The sequence below is a fragment of the Cuculus canorus genome, chromosome 5 (genome assembly GCF_017976375.1).
Source record: "Cuculus canorus isolate bCucCan1 chromosome 5, bCucCan1.pri, whole genome shotgun sequence".
Classification (NCBI taxonomy): Eukaryota; Metazoa; Chordata; class Aves; order Cuculiformes; family Cuculidae; genus Cuculus; species Cuculus canorus.
The window spans coordinates 9194894-9222573 of record NC_071405.1 but is presented as its reverse complement, the minus strand read 5'-3'; the positions used below and the strand labels follow the sequence as shown (position 1 = coordinate 9222573).

At 49.8% G+C, this 27680-nt stretch overlaps 1 protein-coding gene across 1 annotated transcript; it reads right to left on the bottom strand.

Moving 5' to 3' along the window:
* Positions 1 to 288: 288 nt before the first annotated feature.
* Positions 289 to 4226, bottom strand: SIX1 (SIX homeobox 1). The gene is made up of 2 exons (XM_009564371.2): positions 3082 to 4226; positions 289 to 1572 (listed from the first exon to the last, which is right to left on the bottom strand). Exons 1-2 carry the CDS (start codon positions 3639 to 3641, stop codon positions 1284 to 1286), a joined length of 849 nt encoding a protein of 282 aa, XP_009562666.1. The 5' UTR covers positions 3642 to 4226; the 3' UTR covers positions 289 to 1283.
* Between the last annotated feature and the right edge of the window lie 23454 nt (positions 4227 to 27680).

Here is a 27680-nt window from a genome sequence, read left to right as displayed (position 1 = left end):
TAAATAAACACGCACTTAATGATGCAAAACGCTAACGAGAGGGGAGGAACCCGCTCCATCCCGGCAGGGCGCCCGCGTCCCACGGGGACACCCCATGCAAAGCACCCCAGTGAGTCCTCTCTCCTTCTCTTTTCCTTCCTTCCTTCCTTCCTTCCTTCCTTCCTTCCTTCCTTCCTTCCTTCCTTCCTTCCTTCCTTCCCTCCCACCTCGGGGGGTGTGGGAAGGGTGGGCAGAGGGGCAAAGGGGTTCGTCCCTTGCAAAGAAAAGCGGAGCCTGGGTGTCCTGCCATCAGCGTGGTTTAATTTAGACTGGTTTAGGTACAATAGAAAATAAACCTGAAAGCACATGCGGTTTGGGGTAACAAATCCTCGAGACAGACAGCGTTGTCCGCGGGCTCCCTGCAAGGCGAAGGAGAAGGGTGGTGAGCTGGGACAGAGGGGAGGAGGGGACGTGGAGCTGAGGGGCAGCCTGAGGAAAATTCGTTGAGGGGGAAACGGCCGTCGACTCTTATAATTATCATTATTATCATCCTAATTTTTAGCCACACCCATACATTTCACTTCCAAGAAGGAAGCCAGGGGGTGCGAGCCCATCCTTCACCGCCTCGCCCAGCCGCTATAAGACATAGGCACTTGTTAAAACTCTAATACTGCAGCTTTTTCCTTTTTTTTTTTTTTTTTTTTTTTTTTTTTTTAATTTAAACTACATCGAAATCTTTCTGGTAAGGCTAAATATGAAAAAATGTAAACGATAACTTCCCCTCCCTCCTCCCGCTCCAGCCCAGGGCTCGGTACAGCCGGTCGCTCCCTCTGCCCCGTCCCTGCTCCGTGGGGGCAGCAGCAGGGATGCTCCGGCCGCCCCTGCCCCACGGCGCCTGCGGGGCTGGGATTTATTTGGGTGGAATCGGATCCAGCTGGGATTGGGTTGGGTTTTTTTTTTTTTACTTTTTCTTTTTCCATTTTTTTTTCTTTTGTAGTTCCCGCTGGGATCAGCTCATTTGAACTCGAGGAGCTGAGGGTTTCTGCTGCTCTCTGCGTTTGGCTACTTGGAAAATAAAAAAAAAATTAAAATCATGGTGATAATGGGAGATGCTGGGGAGTGGGATGGAAAGGGGGGGGAGCTGGACCAGGAGCCGATGTGGGGTTGTGTGAAAAGAGCCGAGAGTCCCGTCAAGAATCAGCGGGGTGAGCTGTAAAACCGGGTGCTGTCCTCTATGTACAACCCAGAGCCTGTCTCCGAGCGAAACCTCCTCTCCCGTTCCTCCAGCCGCCTGCCGAGGGCCTTTAGGATCCCAGATCCACCAGGCTGGACGTGAGGGGTCCCAGCAGCGAGTCCTGGAGCTGGTGGCCTTGGAGGCTGTGAGGGGTCTGGGATGCTGCTAAGCCGCTCAGGGAGTAGCCGGAGCTCCTGGCGTGGCTGAGGTTCCCCTGCAAGAGCAGGACCGAGTTCTGATCCGGGCTTTGGGGAGGGGAAAACTCTTCCTCGGAGCTGGACATGAGAGGTTTGCTCCCATCCAGAGGCGAGAGTTGGTTCGGTTTGTTGGTGGCCGCGTTGTTGTTTTCTGTGTTCTCCCTGCAGGAAAAGGCAAGAAAACCCAGCGGGGATGTTAGGGTGGTATAAGAAGTAGTTACTAACTATTACAAAAAGTAATTTTTTATTTACGATAAAGTAGAACTGAGCTTCATCTAAGCGATTGTACGCAAGGGAATGTTCGCTGTCCTAATGTTCCCAGTAAACCCTTTGCGTTTTTTTCCATCGTGGGAGCTGATGCCTCTCCCCGGGAAAAAAAAAACACACAACCAAAATCACCTAATATTTTCATAAAGAATCCTCCCCATTTCTTTTAATCGCCCTATAAATAGATGCACATCTCAACGCTCGGTAATTTAGCCGAGGAGGAAAAGTTGGGTTGGAAGGGATTGGGGTTTTTTTTGAAGCCGATTTTTTCTCTCTTTTAAACTAAAAATGAAAGCGCCGCCCGGGGACGAGCGGGGCGCGGGGTTTTCTCATCGAGGCTCTCTGGGGAGGCTGCTGGAGGAGGTAAAAAGTGAGGGATGCCCTTCGTGGTTGTCTGCTTCGCCGGGCCGAGCCGTCTCTCCGCACCCAACAACCCCGGGAGGAGCCACGGCCCCGGTGCGGAGCGACGGCCCGGCCAGGGCATCCCCACCCTGGTTCCCCTCCGGTTTCTACCCTTTCCATTCCGGGGCTGCATCTATCCCCTCCTCCAGGCTTCAGAATAACCGTATCTCGATCCCTTGCAATACCCAAACCGTTTCTCCGGTTGGATCCCGGTTGAACGGCGTCGCTCCCGCTTGAACTCGGCAAACAAAGGGCGGCGGAGAGGGATGGAGAGGCCGGTGAGGGGCTCGCTGCAAGGGCAGGTGGGGTTGGGAGGCGAGGAGGGGCTGGGAAAACCCACTTGGGTTTCCACGGTGGGAAGGGAATGCCAAAAAAAAAATAGTAAAGGAGAGGGGGAAGAAAAAGGGAGAGGGGAATAAAGAAAAGGGGGAATAAAGAAAAAGGGAGGGGGGAAATAAAGAAAAAGGGAGATAAAAAGAAAAAGGGAGAAAAAATAGAAAAAGGGAGAAAAAAAAGAAAAAGGGAGAAAAAAAGAAAAAGGGAGAAAAAAAAGAAAAAGGGAGAAAAAGAAGAGGGGAGAGAAAAAAGAAGAGGGGAGAGAAAAAAGAAAAGGGGAGAGAAAAAAGAAAAGGGGAGAGAAAAAAGAAAAGGGGAGAGAAAAAAGAAAAGGGGAGAGAAAGAGGAAAAAAGAAAAAGGGAGAGAAAAAAGAAAAGGGGAGAGAAAAAAGAAAAGGGGAGAGAAAAAAGAAAAGGGGAGAGAAAGAGGAAAAGGGGAGAGAAAGAGGAAAAGGGGAGAGAAAGAGGAAAAGGGGAGAGAAAGAGGAAAAGGGGAGAGAAAGAGGAAAAGGGGAGAGAAAAAAGAAAAAGAGAGGGGAAAAAAAGGAGGAGAAAAAAAAGGAAGGAGCGAGGTCTTTTCACCGCTCCCGGTCGAACCCTGCACGGAGGAGCAAGGAGAAAAGGAAATAAGGGGGGATGGAAGGAGGGGGAGGGTGGCATACGTACCTTTCCTTCGCCTCCGCCGCTCGGTCCCGCTGCCTCCGGTTCTTGAACCAGTTGCTGACCTGGGTGGTGGTGAGCCCGGTGGCTTCGGCCAGCTCCCGCTTCTCCCGGGGGGACGGGTAAGGGTTGTGGGCGTACCAGTCCCGCAGCACGCCCCGGGATTTCTCCTTGAAGCAGTAACTGGTTTCCTCGCCGTCCCAGATGGTGCGGGGCAAAGGGAATTTTCGCCGCACGCGGTATTTGCCCACGGCGCCCAAAGGTCTGCCCCGCAGCTTCTCGGCTTCCACGTAGTGAGCCTTGAGCCAGAGCTGCTGCAGCTTCGGGTGGTTGTGAGGAGAGAACTGGTGGCTCTCCAGGATCTTGTAGAGCTCTCGGAAGTTGCCGCGGTGGAAAGCCACCACCGCCTTGGCCTTCAGGACGCTCTCGTTCTTGTGCAGGTGGTCGCAAGCCGGCAGGGACCACAGGAACCGTCCCAACCTCTCCAGGTTCCCCCCTTGCTGCAGGACCTCGCAGACGCAGGCGACCTGCTCCTGCGTGAAGCCAAACGACGGCAGCATCGACATGGCCGGGCAGGAGGGGGGCAGGAGGGCGAGGAGGAGGGGGGGGGAACGGAGCCCCCGCCGGTCCCGGTCCAAATCCCGCTCCCGCTCCCGGTCTTAGTCCAAATCGCGGTCCTAGTGGCGGTTCCGGTCCAAATCCCGGTCGTGGAGGCGGTCCCGGTCCAAATCTCGGCGGTGGGGGCTGTCGCCGTTCGAGTCGCGATCGTGAGGGCTGTCCCGGTCCAAGTCGCTGTCGTAGGGGCTGTCTCAGTCCAAATCCCGGTGGCGGGGGCTGTGCCGGTCCCTATCCCGGTGGCGGGGGCTGTGCCGGTCCCAGCCCCGGTGGTGGGGGCGGTGTCGGAGCGGGGATGCTCGGCGGTGGCCGCGGGCGAGCGGGGATGCCGGTGGTGGCACCGGGGGGACTTTGTCCCCGCTCGGCAGCCGCCGCCGCGCTTAAAGCGCCCCGAGCCCCCGCGCCGCGCTGATTGGGCGCTCGCCCGGCCCGGCCCGGCACAAGCCCAGCCCAGCCCAGCCTGGCCCGGCGGGCAGAGCCTCGGCACGGGCGGGCGGAGCCTCTGGAGCCGGGGACACGGCCTCGGGGCTCGACCGCCGCCGCTCCCCCGCCCCGCATCCCTGGGGAAGCCGCTCCGGGAGGACTTGGTCTTTCTTTCTTTCTTCCACTTTTCTTTCTTCTTCTCCACCGCCCCCCCCCCCCCCCCAGCCCCCTCCCACCCGTTCCCTGCCAAGCAAGTCCGTATTTAATTACCTTAATACTGGGGATGAATAAATAATGTCTTTAGTGAATAGATAAATACTACGCAGGGTCCCTGAGCCTCATCTTCCCCCCTTTGCCCCCTTTCCTGCACCCCATCCTCCCCCTTTGCCCTTCCTTTGTCCCCCCGCACCCCTTTTGCCTCTCTTCCTGAGCCCCAATCCTTCCCCCTTGACCCTCTTTGCCCCCGTTTTTTCTATTTAGCCCCCTTCCTGCCCCACATCTGCCCTCTCTGCACCCCTGCGCCCGCTTTGCCCCACTTCGTGCCCTCATCTTTTCCCTCTGCCCCTCTTCCTGCCCCTCATCCTTCTCCTGTGTCCCCCCTAAACCCGAGGACGGGGGTCCCTGCGGGGTCAGCAAAGCCGTGCGGGCAGCAAACCCGCACCGACAGAGCTTCCCTCAACCTAATCCTCATCTGCACACCTCGCTCAAAAAGCAATTATTTAAAAAATTAGAAAACAATTAGGCTCCCTGAGAGAAGCTAATCTATTGTCAGTAGCCGGGGAGGGCTGGGAGATGAGGACAATGCGGTGAGATAAGGGCAGGGGAGCGGTGGGAAGAGGGTGTCTTGATGAGAGTGTTTATCTTTGATGAGATAAGCCCAAAGCAGGATTTTAAGCACGCTCCGGAACGCGTTTGATTCGAGAACGGGTTCGCTCCGTGGGTGCTAAGAACCATCGCGGGGCTCTTCAAAACCCGTTTGTCTTTGCTAAGGACATTCGGATTTATTTGCTTTTTAACGCTGAGGGCTGGGAGCAGCCCGGCTGTGGACGAGATGGAGAAGAGCTCCGAACCGGGGGTTCCCACTTGCCCGCTCCTGATATTTTTCCTAAATCCGGATTGTTGTTTTTCCCCGTGTACTTCGCGTCTCGGGGCTGTTTAAAATAAGCCCCTGCCACCCAGTCTGTGCAGGGGCTCCGCTATGTGCGCTGGAGTCAAGGCGCTTCCATATCCCATGACCGTGTGTCTGGTAATTTTCCCTTGCCATTTTATTTTAGTACTTATGATGTTGCAGATGAAGTCTTAAAGAGCTGCAATGTCCTCCCAGAAGGAATGTCTGCTTGGAACAGATCCTTATTGACAAGGCAGCTGTGTGGGGACCGGAACGGAGCCTTAAACCCGGCTCGAAAATCAACTAATACCCTAAAGTCTGGAGCAAGTGCGCAGAATTAGAACGCCTGGGCTCGCAGCCGCCCGCGGCCCCGTCCTGGAGGAGCAGTGGCCTGCCCAGTTGGGAAGAAGGGCTCCCAGCCCTCCTTTTTCTTCCTATTCATTTGTATTTTTATTTTATTATCTTCCTAACTAGGTGCTCGGTGCGGGGAAAGCGCGGAGCTGGGGGTTTGAAGCTTCGGGATGCGGAGAGAAATGCAAAGCTCCTTGACATTTAAAAGGCAGCGATCTTCTCTTGCCCTCATTTTTTCTTCTCTTTTTAATTCTTACTTTTTTCCCCCTTTAAAAGGCCGAGCCAAGCAAACACCGCTTTTGTTGGGAATGGGCAAAATTATCCCGATGCGACGCGATTCCCGAGTGGGAAATTTATTCTCCCGTGTCACCAAAATCCACAGAAGGAGGGGACAGGGCTCTACCTGGTAGTCACACCCTGCAGACCACAACCGGCCGGCATCAATGTTAATTATTGCCCGGGGTTGGTTTTCTTAAAAAAAATTATATGGAAAGCCTTCACTTTGAACCAGGCAAAGAGGTAAATGAATTCCCAAACCACCGCATCCCATTGAAAATCACCCAGAAAAAAAAATGCTTTCAAACCAGTGATGATAATAATAATAATGATTAATTAAGCGGATTGTAAATAACTAAATAACAAAATAACCCCGCACCGGCGCGGAGCTGCCGGCGGCAGCGTCTCCGTCTCTTATTTTTCGGCAGAAAGGAGCAGCCCGGAGGGCTCACCCTGCTCAAATCGCCCGGTTTTGCCCCCAGGGTCTCCTCCTCCTCCCGGGCCTGGCAGCTCCGCACCCGCGGAGAGGACGAGGTGGCGGCGGCTTCGGGGGCCTCGTCCCGCTCTCCGCGGGCTCCGCTGCTGCGGGAATCCCTTCCTGCGCCGGTTTATTCGATGCGGAGCGGGAAGAGGATGGAGCCCAAGCAGCGCCCTGAGGGTTTTCCTCCATTTCGCCCGAAAAACCAAACCCGCAGCAAAATTAAAACAAAATAAACCAAGCGAACACGACTCCCCTTTCCCCTCGGAAATAAATAATAATAAATAAATAAATAAAATAAATTACCAAAATTTTTTTTTTAAGTGTTAAGGTCTGGAGGAAACAAATAGAGCAATAAAATAAAACAAAATAAAAGCAGAATTGGGGTTTTTTTTTCGGAGCCCCGGTCTCGGCGTGCTGATTACCGGGGCTGGAGGCTGGGAGCCGGCGAGGGCAGTAACATAACGCTTTCCGAACCTTTCGAAAGGCGAAATCTAAAACCGACCCATTAAGTCAATGAGGTTTGTGTTGGAGAGGGCTCTTTTCCCATCCACTTGCTGTTCTGAAAAATAGATCGCGTTTCGTTATCTCGAGTGAGGATCTGCAACGTGATACCGGATCCGCTGCCTTCCCTGCCGAATGCGAGGCGCAGGGGAGACAGCCAGCTTCCCGGCTTATTCCTAAACAATAAAGGATTTGTATTTGCTTTCTTTCCCTTTCTTCCCCCCCTTCTTTATTATTTTATTTTTGTAATGAGGAAGGACAAGGTCCCCCCCCCTCCGCCCCCCATCGCATCCCTCTTGTCTTGCGGGAGCCTCGCGCCTGCAAACCGGTGCAAACCTTTAATTACTCGTTAGCAAATTGCCCTGCAGACACCTGTACAAACAAAGCCGGTGTCGGTGGGGTGGGGACAGTGTCCCTGCCTGCCTCCCCGGGGTCCCCTCCATCCTCTGGGGTCCCCTCTGTAGCCTTGGGGTCAGGCAGGGCAGGGCCGGGCTGTTGGAGATGGGATGGAATAAAATGAAATGGGATGGAGTGGGATGAAATGCGTTGGAAAAAAGATGGGGTGCCAGGAAAGGGGCAGGATAAGGCCTTCCCGGCGTGGCCCCGGCGGGATAGAGGGGGCGATGCCCAGGGCACAAAGGGCTCTTTATTCGCGCACTTACCGGGACATTTTTCAAAGGATTAAAGGTGATCACGCGTTGGCTTTCTCTCCCAAAGGGCCGACACGTTTTTCTGTCCCTGTCCCCCCCCTTATTTTCTCCTGCTTTTGCACCCCTCCCCACCCTCCCCCTCCTCCTGTTCCCTAACGTACCTCCTGGATGCTGATTCTTTTAAGCTACGAAGAATTTCCTTTCGGGAGGTGAAACCCTCCAGCTCCTCCTGTTCAGAGGAAAGTGCTAGTGATGGTAATACGGGGTGACACTAAATAAACAGTTAAAGCGGGGCTGGAAAGATGGAGTTAATTATCCAGTGAGCTACATTTAAACCGAGACCAGGAGGGGCTGATTTGTTTTGGCGCTGGGAACAGAGAAGGAGACGAGCCGCTGAGGTCTCTTTGCTCCTCTTTGGAGGCTCTTGAACTCGTCCTTGCTGCCTGGGGACCCAGGGTGGGGTGAGCCCAGAGCTGGGGGTGCTCGGTGCCAGCAAAGCATGGGATCGGGCCACTCCAGGGGCTTTTTATTCTGCGGTTGTTTGCTTTTTCTTCCCCAGAAGTTAGACAAACTCTCCTCTGCGCGGGTCGCCCGTGCCTGTGCTCCTCAGGTAAGTGTGCACCGAGCAGCAGCCCCGCGATCCGCTTTTGGTTTTGGTTTTTTTTTTTTTAATTTTCCCTCCTTCCTTCTTTTTCTCCCTTTTTTTTTTTTTTTTTTTTCCCCCCAAGAAGTCTGATATTAATAATCCCCGTATGCCCTTCTTTCCGGGTCATTACGGTACTGCTGGTCTCTAATCAATCCTAATGCGATGGCAATTGGAGTCTCTGATGAATGCATCTCAGGTTTCTTGTAATGGCTCTACCACATTTTCCTGGACCTCCTTCTTTAACCTGAGATGCCAGGGGGACGTCTCCGTTCTCAGCTGCTGATTACTTCAAGATGTTTGGGCTGGGGTGGAGAGAGAGGGAGCGAGCTAGGCAGCCTGCCCCTGAATAATCTGGAACCGAATTGGATGAGCCGTTTCCTAAATCAAAGGACAACGCCGGGGTTTAACTCCTTTTCCTTGCCGGCTCGCCTTCCACTGGCTATGCCGCATCTCCTCTGCGTGTTCGTGGCCGGGAATGGGTGTCTCCACACCCCCATCAGCTGCGAGACACCCCCCCCCCCCCCCCCAAAGGGGGGAACCCCCTTCTCGCAACCCCAACAAAGCTCCCAGAGCCAACGGGGGGATCCGCGCCCCCCGCCCCGAGCAGCAGCGCGGTGTCAGCGGGGCCATTCGCCTTCTCGCCGTGGTGTTTTCCTCTCATTCCTCAGCATAATGGCATTTGGCTAACCCGAGACAAGGATAATTGCAATTTCTGGCCCATTTGGGGTTTTGTTTGTTTGATTGATTTTTCTTTGTTTTATTTTTTTTTTGTTTGCTTGTTTTTTTTGTTTTTTTTTTTTGTTAGGTTTGTTTGTTTGTTTGTTTTGGGTTTTTTTTGTCCGGGTTTTGTTTTGTTTTGTTTCTTTCTTTTTTTTTATTTATTTTTTTTTTAATTAAAAAAAGATAATGCAGCTCGAATCACAGAATGGTTCGGGTTAGAAGGGACCTCAAAGCCCGTCCAGTTCCAGCCCCTCTGCCACGGGCAGGGACACCTCCCACTGGCTCAGGCTGCCCAAGGCCCCATCCAACCTGGCCTTGAACACCTCCAGGGATGGGGCAGCCACAGCTTCCCTGGGCAACCTGTGCCAGTGCCTCACCACCCTCATCGTGAAGTTTTTCTTCGTAATAGCTAATCTAAATCTTCCCCCTTCGAATTTAAAGCCATTCCCCCTCATCCTATCCCTGCGCTCCCTGATCAAGAGCCCCTCCCCAGCTTTCCTGGAGCCCCTTTCGGGACTGGAGGCTGCTCTAAAGTCTTCCCTGAGCCTTCTCTTCTCCAGGCTGAACAACCCCAGCTCCCTCAGCCTGTCCTCATAGCAGAGGTGCTCCAAGCCCTCGGATCATGTCCGTGGCTTCCTTTGGAGCCGTTCCAACAGCTCCATCTCTTTCTTCTGCCGGGGATGATGGGCTCTGCGCTGCCGCGGGATGGATCGAAGCTTCCTCCGAGGTGCGGCTCCTCCGTGGGAAAATAAAGACCCCCCCGCTGCTCCCCGAGCCCTGGTACCGGCAGCCAAAGATGCTCCTGCACGATCCAACACGCGTGGGGAGCTTCGCCTGCTCTCCTAGGAAATGAGTGTGCTCCGGAGGGAAGGCTGGAGTGAGGGTTTGAAACGAATAAGCTAATTTTTGTGCGCAGGGATGCGATGTTGACACCAAAACCGGCGGTAACTAATCCCTCCAAGACTCGATTTGGAGCTTTAGAAAGCAAACACCCCTTAATCAGGGCTGGGCAACACGAGGGAGTGTTCTCCATCAATCGTGTGCGGCGAGACAAGAGCTGCTGCAAGACGTATTTCCCACTCACATGCATATGGATAAATATTCCTAGAAACCTTATGCATATTCTATTACTTCCCAAGGACTCATTTTAATGCTATTACGAACTTCACAACAGTCAAAACTCTTGCTAGTCTCGTAAAAACTGACCCCCAGCAGCAGAGCAGCGAGGCTCCAGGGCAGCCCGTCCTTCCGCGGGGCTCGGAGGGTCCTCGCTGCGCCCCGGCAGCGCCTCACACGCCGCGGAGGAGCCACTCCCCTGTGCCCCCCTCTGCACTGACGTTCAGACACCCACTTGTGTGCACCCACCCACCCCGGCGTGCACCCACCCACACCCGTGTGTACCCACCCCAAGGTGGCCATGCACACCTGTCTGCTCCCCATGTGCTGACATTCCAGCATCCACTCGTGTGCACCCACCCACCCTCGTGTGCACCCACCCTGACATGTGCAGTCACACCTGTGTGCCCCCGTGTACTGATGTTCAGCCACCCACTTGTGTGAACACGCCCACCCCAGTGTGTGCCCACCCTGATGTGTGCACACACACCTCTCTGCCCCCCACGTGTTGACACTCCAACATCCACTCCTGTGCACCCATCCACCCTGACACGTGCACTCACACTTGTGTGCGCTCCTGTGTACTGATGTTCAGACATCCACTCATGTGCACCCATCCACCCTCATGTGCACCGACCTTCAGACATCCACCTGTGTGCACCCATCCACTTGGGTGTGCACATACCCATCCCCTTGTGCACCCACTCTGATGTGTGCACACACATCTGTGCTGCCCTGACGTGCGCTGACACTATGACATCCACTCGTGTGCACTCACCCACCCCCATGTGCACCCACTCAGCTGTGCACCCAACCTGACGCGCACACATGCACACACCCCCCCCCCTGTGTGCCCCCTGTGTGCTGACACTATTACATCCATCCGTGCATGCATCCACCCCATTGTTCACCCACTTGGGAGTGCCCCCACCCTGATGTATGCACCCACACCTGTGTGCCCCCTTGCGTGCTGACACTCAGACATCCACTCGTGTGCACCCACCCACTCGGGTGTGCTCCCATCCACGCAGGCGTGCACCCACCTGCTTAGATGTGCACCCACTCTGACTTGTGCATGCACACCTGTGTGCCCCCACGTGCTGATACTCTGACATCCACTTGTGTGTACCCACTGTCCCACCCACGTGTGTGCACTCCTTCACGTGTGCAGACAGGCATCCCTGTGCCTGCACACCTACTCATGAGTGCACACACAACCCACTTGTATGCATCCCTTCACATGTGCGTACACATCCCTGCCTGCACACCCGTGTGCACATGCACATCCCCATGTATTTACAAACCTGCTCAGGCACAGACAGGCACTCCGTAGCTTTGCATGCATGTTCCCACCCATGCAGGCATCACCTGCCCACATCAGGGACACTCACCCGCAGGCACACAAGCCTTCCCCACACACATCTGGGGCAGGACCCCAGGTGTGGGGGTGCAAGTGGTTCCCATCCATCTCTTCCTGGGGTGATGGCTGGGATGGGGAGGAGCAGGGCACTGGGAAAACTGAAAAAAAACCCCCAAACTTCCTATTTTCCAAGAAAAAAAAAAAAAGGGGGAGGGGGGAAGAAGGAGGGAGTGTGGTTTATTTTTTTTTTCTACAACACATTGCAAAAAAGTGCCAAATTAAAAAAAAAGTGAATATTGAGAAAAAGAAAAAAAGATATCTATTTGGAAGAGGCTGCAAGGCTCCCCCCTGCTGCCACTGCCTGCTGTCTCAGGGGGGAGAGAGTTGTCCCCAGTGTCCCCTCTCCACCCTCCCACAGGGCCCCCATCAGGGCTGCAGTGAGATGGGAGGTGCAAACCTGTCTCTTTTTGGTATTCCCCGTCCTCCTCCCTCTGTGCCATCTTCAAGCCCAACTCCATCTCGCCCACCTGGCCGATGCAAAGGGCGTAAGCGGTGCTCTGAACAAGGCGCTGCCCTGGGCTAGCGAGATAGCAGCGGGGACCGGGGACAGGATTTACATACAGGGCTCTGTTTGCCTACGTGCTTTGCATTCGGGCACTGAACAAATATTTTCATTGCCGGGGACTGTGCCGGTTGGGGTTGGACCAAGGGAAGAGACACCATCATCCACTTGGATGGGAGAGCGTGTGATTTCGGGAGGGCAGCGGGTGCCTGCCTGCGGGGATCCGGGGTCGGGGGCCCATCCTGCGTCCGCCGCCTCGGTGGGTTTCTGAGCGAGCTACAAGAAAGGGACCTTTCACCTCTCATTAGTGATGCCATCAGTGGCTTGGCAGAGCAGAGTTGAGGTCATGTTACATATGGCACACAGTCTGTTCAGCGCCGGCAACACCAGCTTTGAAACTTTAGAGAGGGGAAAGGTCACCTTGCGTAAGCTGAGGGCTGGGGGTCCCCCACTCTGTCTGCTCCCTGGGTGGGTCTCCATATGCCTCCGTCGTCGCCAGCCGCTCTCTGGCCCTGAAAGATGCTCAGCCCGTCTTCTTTTCTGCAGGGAATCACTTAAATGAAGGGAATATTTTCACACTGCCTTCCCTTTGCCCTTAGAGCTAACACCTCTCCCAGCACTGTTTTAGTTTTTCTTCTTTCTCCTCCCAGCATAAATCTGTCTCTAATGACTGATTATTCTTTCAAACAGCATAGAACGCAGCTTTCCAGGAGAAAATGAGTTGTCTCTGTTTATCAGCAGATCTGCCCAGACGTATAAGTTTACCCTTCTCAGCCCCGGGTATATAATTTCATAGACCTTCAAAAGCATCGTGCTTCCATGGTGATTAAGACTTCTCGCTCCTGAATCTTGCTGGGCTATTTCAGGTTTCATTCCACTGGATCTTAGAAAAGCACATCTGTACAGTCATATTTCTTTCATCTGAAGAGCCGAAGAAAAGCAAACCCGATATATTTTGTGTTTGGGAACAGACACATTACATTAAATTAATTCCTGGTGTAATTCACTACGCTGTATTTTGGTAAGATTCTGTCAGGGCTTCATCTGGAATGATTTGGAGATGGTGAAGATGTTACTATTTTCCTATTTTCAGTAAATAGTGTGGGGCGGTTGACAGAGTAAATTCATGTCCCTTCTCGGCACTGCTGCAGAATCTTACTTTGCAACCTTTATTTTTTAAATAGAGGGGCCCAATACTTCAGCTCTTACAGTATCTTGGAGTTTCAGACACGCAGCTGTTGCAGAGAGATCTTCAAAAGGACGTTTGCTCCTAGGCAGGTTGTCACTAAAAAGGCTCTGAATGAAATAGCTGCTTATCTTGAGAATCCCTGAGAAGGTGGAGCTGAACCAACACGTGGTGGGGGATTTTGGGTGCGCATTTCTGCCTACTCCAGTAAGGCATCCAAACAGCCACATTAAAGGCAGTTCGTTCCGATTTCCCACTAATAGGGCTACTTGCCTGGATTTTAATTTTTAAATAGGAATGGCCTTCCGCTGTCTGTCAAAGAGAGGGGCCGGGAGCAGAGGAATGAGACAGCTTATTTTCAGAAACGGATATGCGGAGATCTGTCTATGGTTTTGTTACAAACGATGTTTTCATAGCACAGGGCTAAGCTGCACTCTTAGTTATTGAGTGCCAATCTGTCGATTTAAATGGAGTTCATTGCAAGTGGGAAGGGGATTTAGCCACAATTTTCCGCTGCTATCTAATCACTGTAGTCTGAAGAAAGCAACATATGTATAATGGTAGCTGAGATGTAGGAGGGGTAGAAGCTTTCTACCAATGAGAACCACATTAAATAATTAATTCCCAATTGCCTTTCTACATTAGTGCTTTCAGCTAAAAAAGCCGGTTGGCTTTGTAAGGCCCCAGGCAATGAAACATTTGGTGCATTGTCAGTCTGAAAGTGGAGGTAATAGATATCTAGGGTGGCTGGAAAAGTGCTGCTCTCCATCCTGCCATTTGCATATTCCAGCTGCACAGCCTCATTCCTCATCCCTTCCTTTGCCTTACTTAAGTTTGACACGACAGCATCCCTCCTGAGGTGGCTGCTGGGGAAGCCGAAAGAGTATTTATTTTACTGAAACCAGAGGAACTTAATGTTTGCGTCTAAAAAATAGAGTATACAAAAATTGGTCTCTTTTCTTAGCAGACCCAATCTGATGGGTTCATAAGGAAAGGAAAGAATTTCCCTCTCCTTTCCCATTTGGCCCCCTTATCCTATCTGCAGGTCCCCCAGGCTCAGCCTGCCGTCTCAGGTCAGGTTGGGATCTTTAGGGCTCGTCCATCATTCGCAATAAAGATCTTGCCATGAGAAATGAGTTAATAAGCCTTTTGATGTGCAAGTCGTCAGGGGCTGCTCCGCTCACCTTCTGAGATAAATATACGTGTGTGTGTATAAAGCTCGAAGAAGAAAAGGCAGCATTGGAATAAATTGCCTGGGGAGGTGGGAGATTCTCTGTTAAAAACACGTCTAGACAAACATCTGTCAGAAAATATCAGTGTGTATTTGATCTTGTCTTGGAGCTGGGGAAAAGACTGAATGGTGGTGTCCTTTCCAGCCCTGAGAGATAATAGGTATATTCAGATATATGGGGCGTGGGGTCTGTATAGATATGTACATATGTATATATTTCCACAATTTTAGTGACAAGCTCTTGGCCTTCATGATTTGTGGCAGTGAATCTCATCAGCTAAATACACACAGGTTTGCTGTCTCTCTGTTTCATTAACTTTGACTTTCAGCTGTCTTTAACATCCTTTGTGCCTCAAGTGGACCAGACCACAGAGTCTAACCTACTTGCTGTTTTTTTCCTGCCCTCCTCTTTTCTTCAGCCCTTTGCACACTTTTCATGGATTCTGGGAGCTTTTTGGTGATTCCAGTTGCTCCCAAGGTGCCTCTGTGAGCCCATGTGGGGTTGCACTTCCTGAGGGGAGGTCATGGTAGAATCATAGAATCATAGAATCCCTAGTCTGGAAAAGACCTTTGAGCTCATCAAGTCCAACTGTACTTGTCCACTACCAAACCATATCCCTAAGCTCTTCATCTACCCATCTCTTAAACCGCTCCAGGGACTGGGACTCAACCATCTCGCTGGGCAGCCTGTTCCAGTGCCTGAGAATCCTTTTGGTGAAGAAGTTTTTCCTGATGTCCAACTTGAACTTGCCCTGGTGCTGTTTGAGGCCATTTCCTCTCATCCTAACACTTGGGCGAAGAGAGTAACAACCAACTCTCTACAACCTCCTTTCAGGTAGTTGCAGCAGAACCTTATCTTTGTTACTAAATGCAATAGACTGGTGCCTGGAAAAGTTGTTTTGTTGAGCAAAAGGACAGATTTGCGTTGTTATTACTATTATTATTGTTGTTATTGTTATTTTTATCATTATTGTTATTATTGTTGTTATCAGCATTATCATTATCATCATCATTGTCATCATTATCATTTAACAGGATTGCTTTCCAAAGCATCCCTCTGCTTTAAAGACAAAGTGGCCATGGCAGCTACTGGCACACCTATAAACTCCTTTCCAAGCATTCAAACCTCAGCAGGACAGCTGGAGCTGCAGGCTGTGTTTGAGGAGTGCGTTGGGCAGCTTACTTGTATTTATGGATGCATTTACCAAGGGCCAGGACCTGTGGTCCTTTAAGCAGGAACCCATTTAAAATTCTTTAATTAAAATTCACCTGAAAGTGAGTTGTCTTCCTGTGACACATGGAGACTCCCCTGAAGATGGGGTCCTGTGCAACTAAGCATTGGAGATAGAGGACAGGCTATCTATCAGGTTCCATGATAGAAAGTTTATACTCCAGGTAGGTGAGAAAGGGCTTTGCAGGGCTGATGTGAAGGAAGCTTTCTGTCATTAGCCCCAGGTGATGCTGATGTTTCCTGAGGCACCTCCACCTCCCAGAAGCCCTGCCCTTGGATGGAGAAGCACCATTGCACCTCCCTGGCAAGCGCTGTGTGGAAGCATGAGATGCCGCAGTGAGTTGCAGGAATCAACACCAAAATTTGTAGCAGAATTTGAACACTGAATTTCTGGAGCCAAATGCTGGGATGAGCCAGGCAGCAAAATTCTCTGTGATCTAGGTTTTTAGCCCACCCTACTAGCATTCTTGAGGTTTAGGAGGTGATTTCTCTTGCCTGTCCACCTTGGCTTTCTGAAAGATCTTTGTCTGCCATAGGAAAGGCATGAGAATGAATCACAGAATCATAGAATCACAGAATCATAGAATAGTTTGGGTTGGAAGGGACCTTAAAGCTCATCCAGTTCCAAATCCCTGCCATGGGCAGGGACACCTCCCACCGGCTCAGGCTGCCCAAGGCCCCATCCAACCTGGTCTTGAACACCTCCAGGGATGGGGCAGCCACAACTTCACTGGGCAACCTGTGCCAGTGTCTCACCACTCTCATCGTGAAGAAATTCCTCCTTATGTCTAGACTAAGTCTGCTCTTCTCCAGTTTATACCCGTTCCCCCTCATCCTATCAGTACAAGCCTTTATGAATAGCCCCTCTCCAGCTTTCTTGTAGTCCCTTTCAGGTACTGGAAGGTCTCTATAAGATCTCCTTGGAGCCTCCTCTTCTCCAGGCTGAACAATCCCAACTCTCTCAGCCTGTCCTTGTAAGCCTTGAGACTGCCCCAGCATGAGCAGCCAGAGCTTGGGAGTCCATCCTCGGGCAGGAGTTGAAGAGTAGTTGTGAGATAAATTCACCTTTTGGACATACCGTCCCAGCAGATGGTGAGCTGAGCTCTCCTTGCACGTTGGTTCAAGGTCTGCGAGCAACAGGGAGAAGAGGGTGCCTTGGGAGCTCCGTGAGTAGCAGGGTGTGCAGAACCAACAGGGCTCTTCCAGGGTATATGACATCTCAGCTCAGGGTGGGATGTGATGTAGGTTTTGATGCCAGGACAAGGAACCTTTTGCAAGCCAGGCTCTGGCAGAGCTTGGTTAGGCAGCCCAGTAAAGAAACCAGAGAGGGGAACATGACTGTCTGCCATGAACACGTTTAGGAGGAATGGGCAAGGACAAAACTGGTGCAGGACAGATATCACGGTCTGGCAGTGAGTATGCGCGAGCTGGACATAGGAACAGGGTCTCCAACCATCAGTATGTGATACTTTGCAGCAGGGTGATAGGAACTGCACTAAATTTACAAAGGAGCTCACAAAAGGGCCATGACGGAGAGTTCCTTTGCTCCAACCCAGAGTAATTAAGCATCACTGTTCGTGAGGTCTGCCTGCGCAGAGTCAGGCAGGAACGATACCAGAGGTGGAACTTAAGAGACCACTGAGTCCTTATCTGCCCTTCCAGGAGTGTCACATTTGAATGCACCACAGGCATCAGCCATGTCAGAGAATCTTTTGGGGCAAAGGTGGAGGCGGAAGGGGGATTCTTACCCATATTTTTATCTCTACATTCCTTTTACTGGTGAACCATTACCATTGTGGCTGGGGTGGTTTGTCTGATGTCTCTTGGGTTTGTACTGCAGCCAGCGCTTCTGATTCTGTCTGGCCACATATTGTATTTGGCTGGTTGGCTCTCTCTAAAAATTCCTCTTTATTTTTTGGCTTTTTTTTTTTTCTCTGTAGCATTTTAATACCTCACAGCAGGCACCTTTACAAAGACATCAAATGTCTAAAACCAAACAGCTGCTTTACAGGCAAGATTTAACACAGATAACAAGAGCTGCTTGTAAAAGAAAATTTGGAGAGAATTTGTTGAGTACAGGTGACACTTTTAAAGTATTTTTTCCAAAACACTGAGGATTTACAAACAATTTCTGAGTTAACATTCATGGAGAGCAGTAGAAATTATTCAGGTAATTAAAGACTTAAGACCATTTTAGCAGAAGCTACAAGAGAGTGAAGCTGTATTGACCTCAAAAAGTTTCCACAGTGATGAGAGAAAATCCATATGCTTTTGGATAGGGATTGGATGCAGTTCAGCTACAGGGAAGGAACGAGAGGAGCCCCAAATCCTTTAAGCTGTTCACTTAACCCTCTAGTAGAAAAAACATCGGAAGTGTAGTCGGGGCTGTGCTGGACCTGGCGCAGCACCACAAGCCTGGCCTTTTCCTTGAGCTTAGTGAAAGCCTTTCAGAGCCTTCCTGGGAGGAGGGAAGAGCCGGATGGTCAGGATTGCACAGCCAATGCACTTGTGCGAGGAACAGGGATCCCTTTGCAGGGAGATCAAGGAGAGGTTTTGTCCTACTGTGGACTTTTGTAAACGAAGTTTTAACTCAAACCCCTTCCCTTTGGTGATTTAGAGTAGACTTTTCCCCCTTTCTCACCTGAGAGGATTTTTTAAGGGTACAGTTCCCGTGTTCTCCCATCACCTATTAAAGCTTTTCCAGCTGGTAAATCTGGGGAGCGGCTCAGTTGGTGAGCATTCTCCTTCTGCCTCTATCCTCTCCTGCTGGGCACATGGGGTGGGATGTGTTAGCAGGTGCCAGAAGCTTGCAAGGACAGGTCAGGGAGGGACACAAACCTTCCCAAGGGCTGGTTTTGGCAAATGCCAGCCTGGCCCAAGGGCATGGAGGACTCCTTACCCGGAGATAACAGTGTGATCCTGTCCGCATGGAAACGGCTCAGCGTGGAGCTGGTGCACTGCGGGGTGGGAGAGGTGCTTGGTTACAAGGGCTCCGTGTCAGTGATGAAATGAAGCACACAGGAGGACAGAAGCATGCAGGGGGATTAGCTAATTAATGCACAGCGTGATTAGGAAGTCAGAGCCAGGCACATGAGCCCCACTCGTCTCCTCTCCCATTCCCGGTGCTGACCCCTCTCGCCGTGACTGCAATGTAGGAAGCTGCTGGAGTCCACTATAGGAAAAGTAAATATTGTCATTTCAAATACAGAATGGTTTATTCTAGAGCAGAAGAGAGGGTGCCTTCTCTTTAAGAGGCCAAACTGAGCTCAGGGAGGACTGTAGCCCCCACAGCTGCCAGCAAGGCTGTTCTTTCTGATAGTTGCAAGCGCTGGTGCCGGGCACCTTAAACCCAGAGGTGACAGAGGATGTGCTGGGGCTGGTGTGAATCTAGAATCATAGAACCAAAGAATTATAGAATCATAGACTGGTTTGAGTTAGAAGGGACCTTAAAGATCACCTCATTCCAAACCCCTGCCATGGGCAGGGACACCTGCCACTAGATCAGACACATGTCCAGTGGCTCCAGAGATTGCCCATTGCCTTCTTTGCTCAGGCAGATCCTTTCCTTTTCTTTGGGTTCTGTTTTGAGCAAGGTGCCCAGGGCAGGATGGAGTTGCTGGTGCAAAGGGAGCTGTGTGGTGCACATTGCAGCAAGAGCAGGCACTCAAAGAAGTGATGCCAAGGAAGATGAAGGATACGGGCTTTGCCCTTCCTCACTGAAGCTGTGCGACCCTTTCTATAATCCCTTTAGCTTGGATGGCACCATGGTGATTTACAGCCCTAATGCTTTGATCCAGAACACGTCGGACCATGGGACATGAATTAAAATGTGAGAGATGACTGTAAAGCACAAGTTTCCATTCCTGGCCAGCTATTTCATGAAGACGTGAGTGCAACCAGGTGTGAAGATCTTGCAGGAGAAAACCAACCCAATCTAAAGAGATTTGTTAGAATGTGAATGGGAGCACAGCAGCGTAAGTGCTATCAATAGGATTTACACAGATTAGCAAACTAATCTGTGCTTTTCAGATTGGATTTCATATTATGGAAAAGAAAATTAAGCCACATACCATGCAGAATTTCCAGGCAGTGATTTGTGAGTGTGATCTCCTTGCCGATACAAGTGGCTGCTCAGAAAAGTGGTGGCAGCTCCATCGTGTGGGTTGGTAACACCCGCTGGGTACTGAGGAGGCGAGAGCATGCTTTTGGGGTGCAGATTGGTGGATTGGAGAGGCAGATGACAGAAGGAGCAGCACCACGGTCTGTGCAAGCAATGGCTCCTAAAATACACTACCAGATGGCAAAGGCAGTGTCCAGGCTTCGTTCTGTCACTGCTGGTGCAGAGCGATCCCCTTGACTCAGCCAAAATGAACAGGCAAGAGAGATGTGAAAGAGGAGAAAAGCTCATAAATAACTTTCCCTTTTCTTTATGTAGCCTGGAGAGGAGCAGGATTGGGCAAAGATTATAGGGGTAGGAAGGAGAAGGCCTGAGGGCAGAGTGCTATTTCTGTTCCCTGCGTGTGCTCCTCCTGGTGCCAGCGGGCAGGAGGTGGGAGGCAGGCAGGAATAGGAAGGTGGGAGGCATTAGCACAGCTTATAGGGGGAATGAGCACCCAGGCCAGTTTTAAGAACTCATCTGTGTAATGGCTAAGTTTAATACTATCCTAACAATGCATTATGTCTATCATACATACATTATTATAATTTTTACAAATGTATTTCTATATATATTATCTGTTTTATCAGTAGGGTTTACTCTCGCTATTTCAACTTTCCCATCACGTCTGGATGAATTGCAGAGTCATGAAGGAGGATCATGCCATTACTTTTGTTGTACAGGTTGGGAGATGGAAATCCAGATGTTTAGGAATGGGATTTTTGAATCCCAGTGGTTAACATCAGCTAATCTTGGGAGATAGTTACCATCCAGGATGCTTCTGAGTTAGGCTTGAAAACTAAAGGATAATCCATCTTTCTCTTTGTGCTCCTTCTTATTTTGCAAAAATAGAAGCACTTGGAACATTTTAATCCCCATTATAGTGAGGTCCAGAGGAAAAACTTCATTACCTTTTCAAATCACTGTTTTAGGCCAAAGCTTTAAAAGTTGGAGTGAGCTGAGCAACCCAGTGATTTTTCTTCTCACAGAGTCATGTTATGCTGGAGCAAATAAAAATCCCAGGGTTGATTTGATTTGTTTGGGGGAACAAATGTTTCAGAGTTTTCCTAGATCAGAGCTGAAGGTGGTAGCTAACACAAAACACGTGATGAATGTTTCTCTCCCTATTACCTCCTTTCCCACAGCCCTTGAGGTCTGTCTTGTCTTTGCTAAAGGTGATAACTCAGCTGAGAACCATTTGTTATGACTCGGAGCCGTTTGCTTACGGCAGCTACGGCTACACCGAAATACAGGTTAGTATGCAAACGCATATTTAGGTGTGGAGTTGAGTTGGGGCCTGAAGTAAACTGGCACGGGGCGTTGGTGCTGTTGGTCTCGGCAGGAGCCTCCAAACACGGGACACTCGAAATCCTGCTTGAGTTTTATAGGGGTGTAAAGAGAATTTGCTTGAATTCCTTAAAAACAAAACTGGTCTTACAAGTGCCAATTTTAAGAAAAGCATTTGTATACTATTCTCGGGGGGTTGTTTACAGGTCAGTGAAATTTTTCCTTGAGTTACACAAAGATTTTTCAAAAAGTCAGCTGTTAGCTTTACTGATTAGATTGCGGTGCTCTAATAAATTAACCCAGAAGTCTAATTGTAAGTTTATGAAAATTTAGTTCCAAAGACAACTTCAACAAATATTACCCTGAATTTGTAGAGCAATTCTTTATTTCTGATAGCCCTGTTTTATTGTCGTAAAGTATCTTGTTGCACATGGTGTTATTGGACCCAAAGATTCAGAAAGCACGAGGCTGGCCCTAAAACTGTGACAGCAGCCTTGGGATAAAACATTTAAGTACAGTTAGAGAAATTTGATATGCTCATATTTATATGTATTTTGGTTTGGAGACCTTCACCACCTCCAGGTTTATTTATTTATTTATTTTAAAACCAGGAACCTAAGAACGAAGTTGAGCAGGAGGCTGTGGCCATAGCCCCCCTGTCTACTTGCCCTCTCTCAGCAGGTACTAAATATTGTAAAGCTCATAAATTGTGAAAGTTGGCAAATCAGAACATTGCTTAAGTTTAAGCTTGAGACCTGGGGCCAGGGGATTTCAATCCTGTATTACCTGGAATATATCATTACTGACAGACCCACTGGGATTTGGTTTCTACCAGCTATAAAGTGGGATTCTCAAATTATGTCATGCCAGCCTAGTTGCCTTTGATGACATGATATGCTGTTTGGAAAGGGAAGAGCCATTAGATGTGACACAACTTGGCATCTGTCAGCCTTTTGATGCTGTTCCATGCCCTGATGAGGTGAGGAAATGCGATCTGGGCAAAACCCCCGCAGGATGGGTGGGAAATTGTTCCTGAACAGTGATTATCTTGTGGTTCCAGGTCAAAATACCATGATCTTTTGAGCAAAGTTTTCTGCTCAGCGTGGTGCTAGTCAGTATTTTCAGAAACTTCTTTTAGATGTTGGAAGAAGGTGTGATTATTAAAGACAGAAAATACACCAGGGAGTGAAAAAATGGGAAGACAAGCTGGTGATTCTGCAGGAATGACACAGTGTGGAGTCCCGGGTCATGGAATATGACCTGTTGTGTCTGTAATGGAAGTAGAGCTTGCTAAGAGAAGCAATTCTTCCACTGGACTTGGCTCTGGTAAAACATAAGAAGGAGTATTGGTATGGCCCTCCTACTGCCTTCCCACCTTGTAAGTCTATGTTGGTAGCAGATGCTTATTTCTTAGGGATATTTAATTTATTATGTCTTGTAAAAATATCCTATGAATTGAGAATAATTAAGAAATCAACAGAAATATGCTCTGAACTGTACTTAAAACTGGATGTTAAGTTAATCCTCTGGAGCACCTCCCATACGAGGACAGGCTGAGAGAGTGGGGCTTGTACAGCCTGGAGAAGAGAAAGCTCTGGGGAGATCTTAGAGCAACTTTCCAGTACCTAAAGGGGGCTACAGAAAAGCTGGGAAGGGGCTCTTTATCAAAGAATGCAGGGACAAGATGAGAGGGAATGGTTTTAAGCTGAAAGAGAGGAGATTTAGATTAGGTATTAGGAAATTAGAAATTTTTTACTATGAGGGTAGAGAGGCAGTGGCCCAAGTTGCCCAAAGAAGTCATTGATGTCCCAAATCTGAAGGTGTTCAAGGACAGGTTGGATGGGCTTTGAGCAACCTGATCCAGTGGGAGGCATCCCTGCCCATGGCAGGGAACTAGATGTCATTAGTCCCCTTCCAACCCAAACCATTCCATGATTCTCTTTTCAGCAAATGACTACTCGTTGTTCATGTGAGCATTGTTCACCCAAACAAGTCTTGCATTGATAACCATTGATTCAGATCTTTGGATAGGAATTGGGAAGGAAGAAGAGGACTTCTGAGCTTCTAGCAACACTTGCTGCCATTACTGGGTAACAAACATAAACCAAGAGCAACTGGGATGGACATTTCCAAAGGAATGGGACAAAGTCCTCATGGCTTGATCCTCAGGTTAGCTCTGCCTTTGGTTTGCACTCCTTCCTGCCCCCTGTAGTTAAAAGAAGCTATTCCTAGAAGCTAAGGCCAGAAGGGCTTTACAGAGACTGCCAGCCCCAATGTCGTGTGTAGCAGGAGGTGCCAAACGACCGCCTGGCAGCCCTCTGCCAGGCCAATATATTGTCAGCATTGCCCCAGCCAAGCCCGGGGAGCGCTGGCTGGCACAGCCCAGTCGCCATCCTGGGACCAGACCTCCTGCAGTCCTGCTGATCAGTGCAAGGCGACCGTGCCTGGTATGTGCAGCATACCCTGTGGTTCCAGGAGCATTTCCAGGCAGGCTGGGCTCTTCTTGATAAAGCAATACCTGGAAATAGGTTGCTGTCAGCAGCCTGCTTCCAGGTACCGTTGTTTTTGGGAGCCCTGGGTCCCACCTCCCTCGTATCACAGAGATTTTTAGGGCTGACGAGCTATGCGGAAACTGGCAAACTAAACACCCTGTTGGGAATTTATCACCAGGGTCCTGAGGGGTCTCAAGCAAAAGAAGCTATGGGGAAGACCTCTTGGAGGCTCAGCTGAAGCACTCAGTGCTCGCCTACCTGGAGGCTGGACCTGCTGTGGTCCTTTACCCAGCCCATGTACTCATGCATCAAATTTCTCTGGTGTTGGCTGCTTTCTTAACAAACCTGGGGGAGATCAAGCCCTGCAGGGGATGTAAGAAGCAGAAATGCCAGGAGCAATAAGTTTTGAAGCTCTGGGAAGAACATTATTACATTTATAGGCAAAAGGAGGGCTATAGTAGCCTTCAGGAAGCTAATGTCATTCCCTGCACAGGGGTGTTAGGTGTGTAAATCCCTCCACATGCAGATGATGTCACACCCGTAGAGTTTGCAGCTCCCTTACTGATACGGCTGGAGCATGTTTCCCTTCCAATCAGGGCACTAACAGGGCAGTTAAACCCTGCTGCCTCTGCTGCTGTTCTGCCACCAGATCTGAGCAAGGAAGAGGACAACACACTCTCATGCTGTTCAGCAGCAGGCCAGGAATCTGTACCCATCCGGGATCTTAAGCCTCAGCCTGGTTCACTCAACAAGTTCTGGGACCAAGCTTTTTAATATGTTAACTGCAAGAGTCTGCCTCTTCTGCAACTTTATATTGAAACTCAAAATAAAGAATGTCTTCTTTTTATTTTGAGAGTCTTAATCTCGTCAGTGCTCACTTCTGCCTGCACACAAACCACACGACACAATTTTTTTTCAACAGAGACAACCTATATATTCTTCTGCCTGTTGCAAATGTGCTTTGGTTGTTATGGAAGGTGTTGCCTTCCAGAACTGGCTTCCAATTCCCCTGCCTGCCCTTGTTTGCTTAGGCAGCAGTAAAGAGCAAAATCATAGAATAGAATCATAAAACCATAGAATCACGCAATCATAGAATCGTTTGGGTTGGAAGGGACCTTAAATCTCATCCAGTTCCAACCCCTCTGCCACATGCAGGGACACTTTCAACTGGATCAGGTTGCTCATAGCCTCAAACAACCTGGTCTTGAACACCTCCAGGGACGGGGCAGCATCTTCCTCAGCATCTTCCTAGGACATGGAAAGGCTCTTAGTTGTCATTTTTTCTAGATTTACTATTTTAAGAAACCACTGGCTTAGGACACACAGAAGCATGCACAGCTCAGGCTCTGGACTACATTCTTACCTACTGTGAGTATCTGTCTACCTCAGCTCCTTGGATTTCTTGGGAGATGGGTCAAACCTTTCTCAAATCACTGTCATCTGGAAGCGGGTATCTTCGGAGTCCTTACAAGCCCATGAGTGCATCACCCTGCTGGATGACTGAGGCAGGAGCGGTCCTTCTGGAGCCTCAGTGTCTGCAGGCTCAGTGATCCCGGTCCAGGGCCAGTCTGGTTATCGACAGGGCTGGTGCTGCTATCGGTCAGCATCAAAAGGGTGGCTGTAAACATAATAAATAAATGAATGAAGCTATCTCAGCTTTGGTGTAAGCAGCAAGTCCTCCTGCTGCTGTGAGGGGGCATTGCATCAGAGCCGGTTTGGGCTCCGTGAGCCAGTGGGGAAAGCAACAGGGGGAGGCAGAGACCTGGCTTTGCAACCTGGCTCTGCCAAGCTGCCAGCAAAGCCCTGGGCGATGCACTCCCCTCCCAGCTTGGATGGGTTTTATTTCTGTATACTGGGAGCCCCTCGGTGGAAGGGCTGCATTTTAGAGCTGCAAGTGATATAAGGGACACCACTAACACTGAAATAATCAGCTGCCAGTTTGCAGAGTAGAAAATAGTGTGGTGTAACATTCTGGAGTCCTTTTGGGTAATGTAAGATCTATAGCAAAGCACTTTGGCTGCAACAACAGAGCTTATTGATCAGCCCAAAGTATCCCAAAGTGAGTCGTTCTGCCCAAGAAGTAGCAGGATGAAGAACTGAAGTACTTACACAAGAGGATATCGTACGGGAGTTATTGAGTAACCATCACTTTGCTCCAGCACCGCTCCATTCCTCTGGACTGCGTGCAACTTCTCAACATTCTATCTTCTTCGGCTTTTGCAGGCGTGCGCCAGCTTCTGCAGCATATAAACTAGGTGCTATTTTTATTGAAACTGGCTTTAATCGAGTAGATTTTTCACACGTGTGTTGGCTTTTTTATTGTTGGTCTCATTCCTGAACTTTCTGGCACCTCTAAGTGTAAAGTCAGTTATACGCACATTGTTTGGCAGATGAATTCCTATTTCCAGGAATCATTTTCCTCCTAAAACATATTTTTATATTAAAAATGTGATCTGTATCCATAACTGAGATATACTGTCCTGAAACTTCAGCCCAAAGGTTTTTGCAGCCAGAGATCACCACAATGCAGGATACAGCCCCGGATGGAGACCTCAGCTTTCCAGGTTGTGAGCATTTATATTAAGAACTTGTTTTACTGACCCAAACTCTGCCTCGGAGTGGGAAAAATTCCCTTCTAATCTGGCACTGGGGAAAATCCAGCCAGAAACAGAGGATAAAAAGCACTGTCTTCCAACACTGTCTCCCTTCCCAGTTTGTCTCCCTGCTAGATTAATAGCAACCACCCATCTTGCCAAGCCTCCCTACCGTCAGCTTTATCCCTGCTGAGCTGCCCACTGCCTTGGCAGCCCACGGTCCTCTCTCCAGCACCCCCAAGACCCCATGTGAAAGGCCAGGGCTTGCGGAGCTGGCTGGCAAACCCTTCCAAAGGTGCTGTCCCTCTTTTCTCCATCTGCACACAAGCTGCAAGGGCAGAAGTAACCATGGCTGTGTGTGGTTTTCTCGCCCAGGGTGACCTGGAACACATCTGCAAAGCCCTCCAAAGTAGCAGGAATGCGCTCCGTTAGGACATGATTCATCCTGCATACCGCATGGGTGGCTGCTCAGGGAGAATTTTGACATTTGCATACGCTGAGACTTTCCGCTTCTCAGTTGCCCTCGAACCCCTACACTTTGTCTGGTTGAGTGCGTGGGGGCTGTGCAGCCACAAACCACTTCTCAGAGGGAATCTCCCTCAGCTGGAAACAACCCAGCAGCAGTTGATTCCCCCCGCCCAGCTGTGTCATGGGGCAGAAATGAGAGAAACTGCTCGCAGCCAAGTTGAAGGACAGCTTTAGTCCCTTAGCCCCTGCTCCAAGCAAAGCTGAGATGGAGCAGCCGTCCAGGGATCAATCAGGAATTTGGTATCTGCAGGGCAGGAAAATATTATCACAGTCCTACTGCTCAGGCACAAATAAAGCATGGGAAAGGGCTATGAACAGGAGGACTGAGTCACGCACGCTGCTCCTGGGAAGGAAAAGGATGTTGGGCAACGAGGTAATTGTTTCTCTCTACCTTAGGGCTGCTCCTGGGTAACTGGATTTACTCCAGCAGCTGCAGAGTGTGAGGTGGCTTGGCCCCAGGCAGAGAAGGGAGAGATGCTCTCAGGGCTGGGAGGTGGCTCCCTGCGCTCAGCTGCCAGCACCAAGGGCGCTGTGAGGAGCGAGCAGAGCTGCTGCAATAAATGGGAAAGACGGAGGAAAGATGAATAACGGTAAGGAAAGGCAATATCTTGGAGAATAAATAAAAATACAATAGGCAAACACAACTGGATTTAAAAAAAATCATCTTACAGAACACCCTATGCCCCAATTACTATTCAAGGAGTGAAAGGGTGTTTTCCTGCTGGTGTGGGCAGGCTGTTAGCTATCTTTAATGTATATACAGCTTCAGTGAGAGAAACTATCTCACCTGTACACATTAGTCAGCTTGTCTGCCATTCACTTTGGCATCAAAACAATAACTAGGCAATCCTGGTACTTGGAGCACAAATCTAAAGTAATACAGTAACGTGTTTAAAACCTTTGGTATCGAGGGAACGTGAACTTTAGGCTGTTCTCAAAAGTCTGCCCAAAACAGTCTGGTACCAAGGTAAAATTTTAAAGAAAGAGTTCAACAAATCTAGCAAACAGGCATTTACCCACCCAAAAAGAAACCCTGACACAGAAAGCATCCCAATGCCATGGCAGCACATGTAAATACTTACTTAGTTCTA

Excerpts from the sequence above, each read along its gene's own strand:
- SIX1 (XM_009564371.2), bottom strand. The coding sequence starts at position 3,641 with ATGTCGATGCTGCCGTCGTTTGGCTTCACGCAGGAGCAGGTCGCCTGC. Across the intron at positions 1,573-3,081 it reads GCGGCGGAGGCGAAGGAAAG|GGAGAACACAGAAAACAACA; the intron begins GTACGTATGCCA and ends CTTTTCCTGCAG.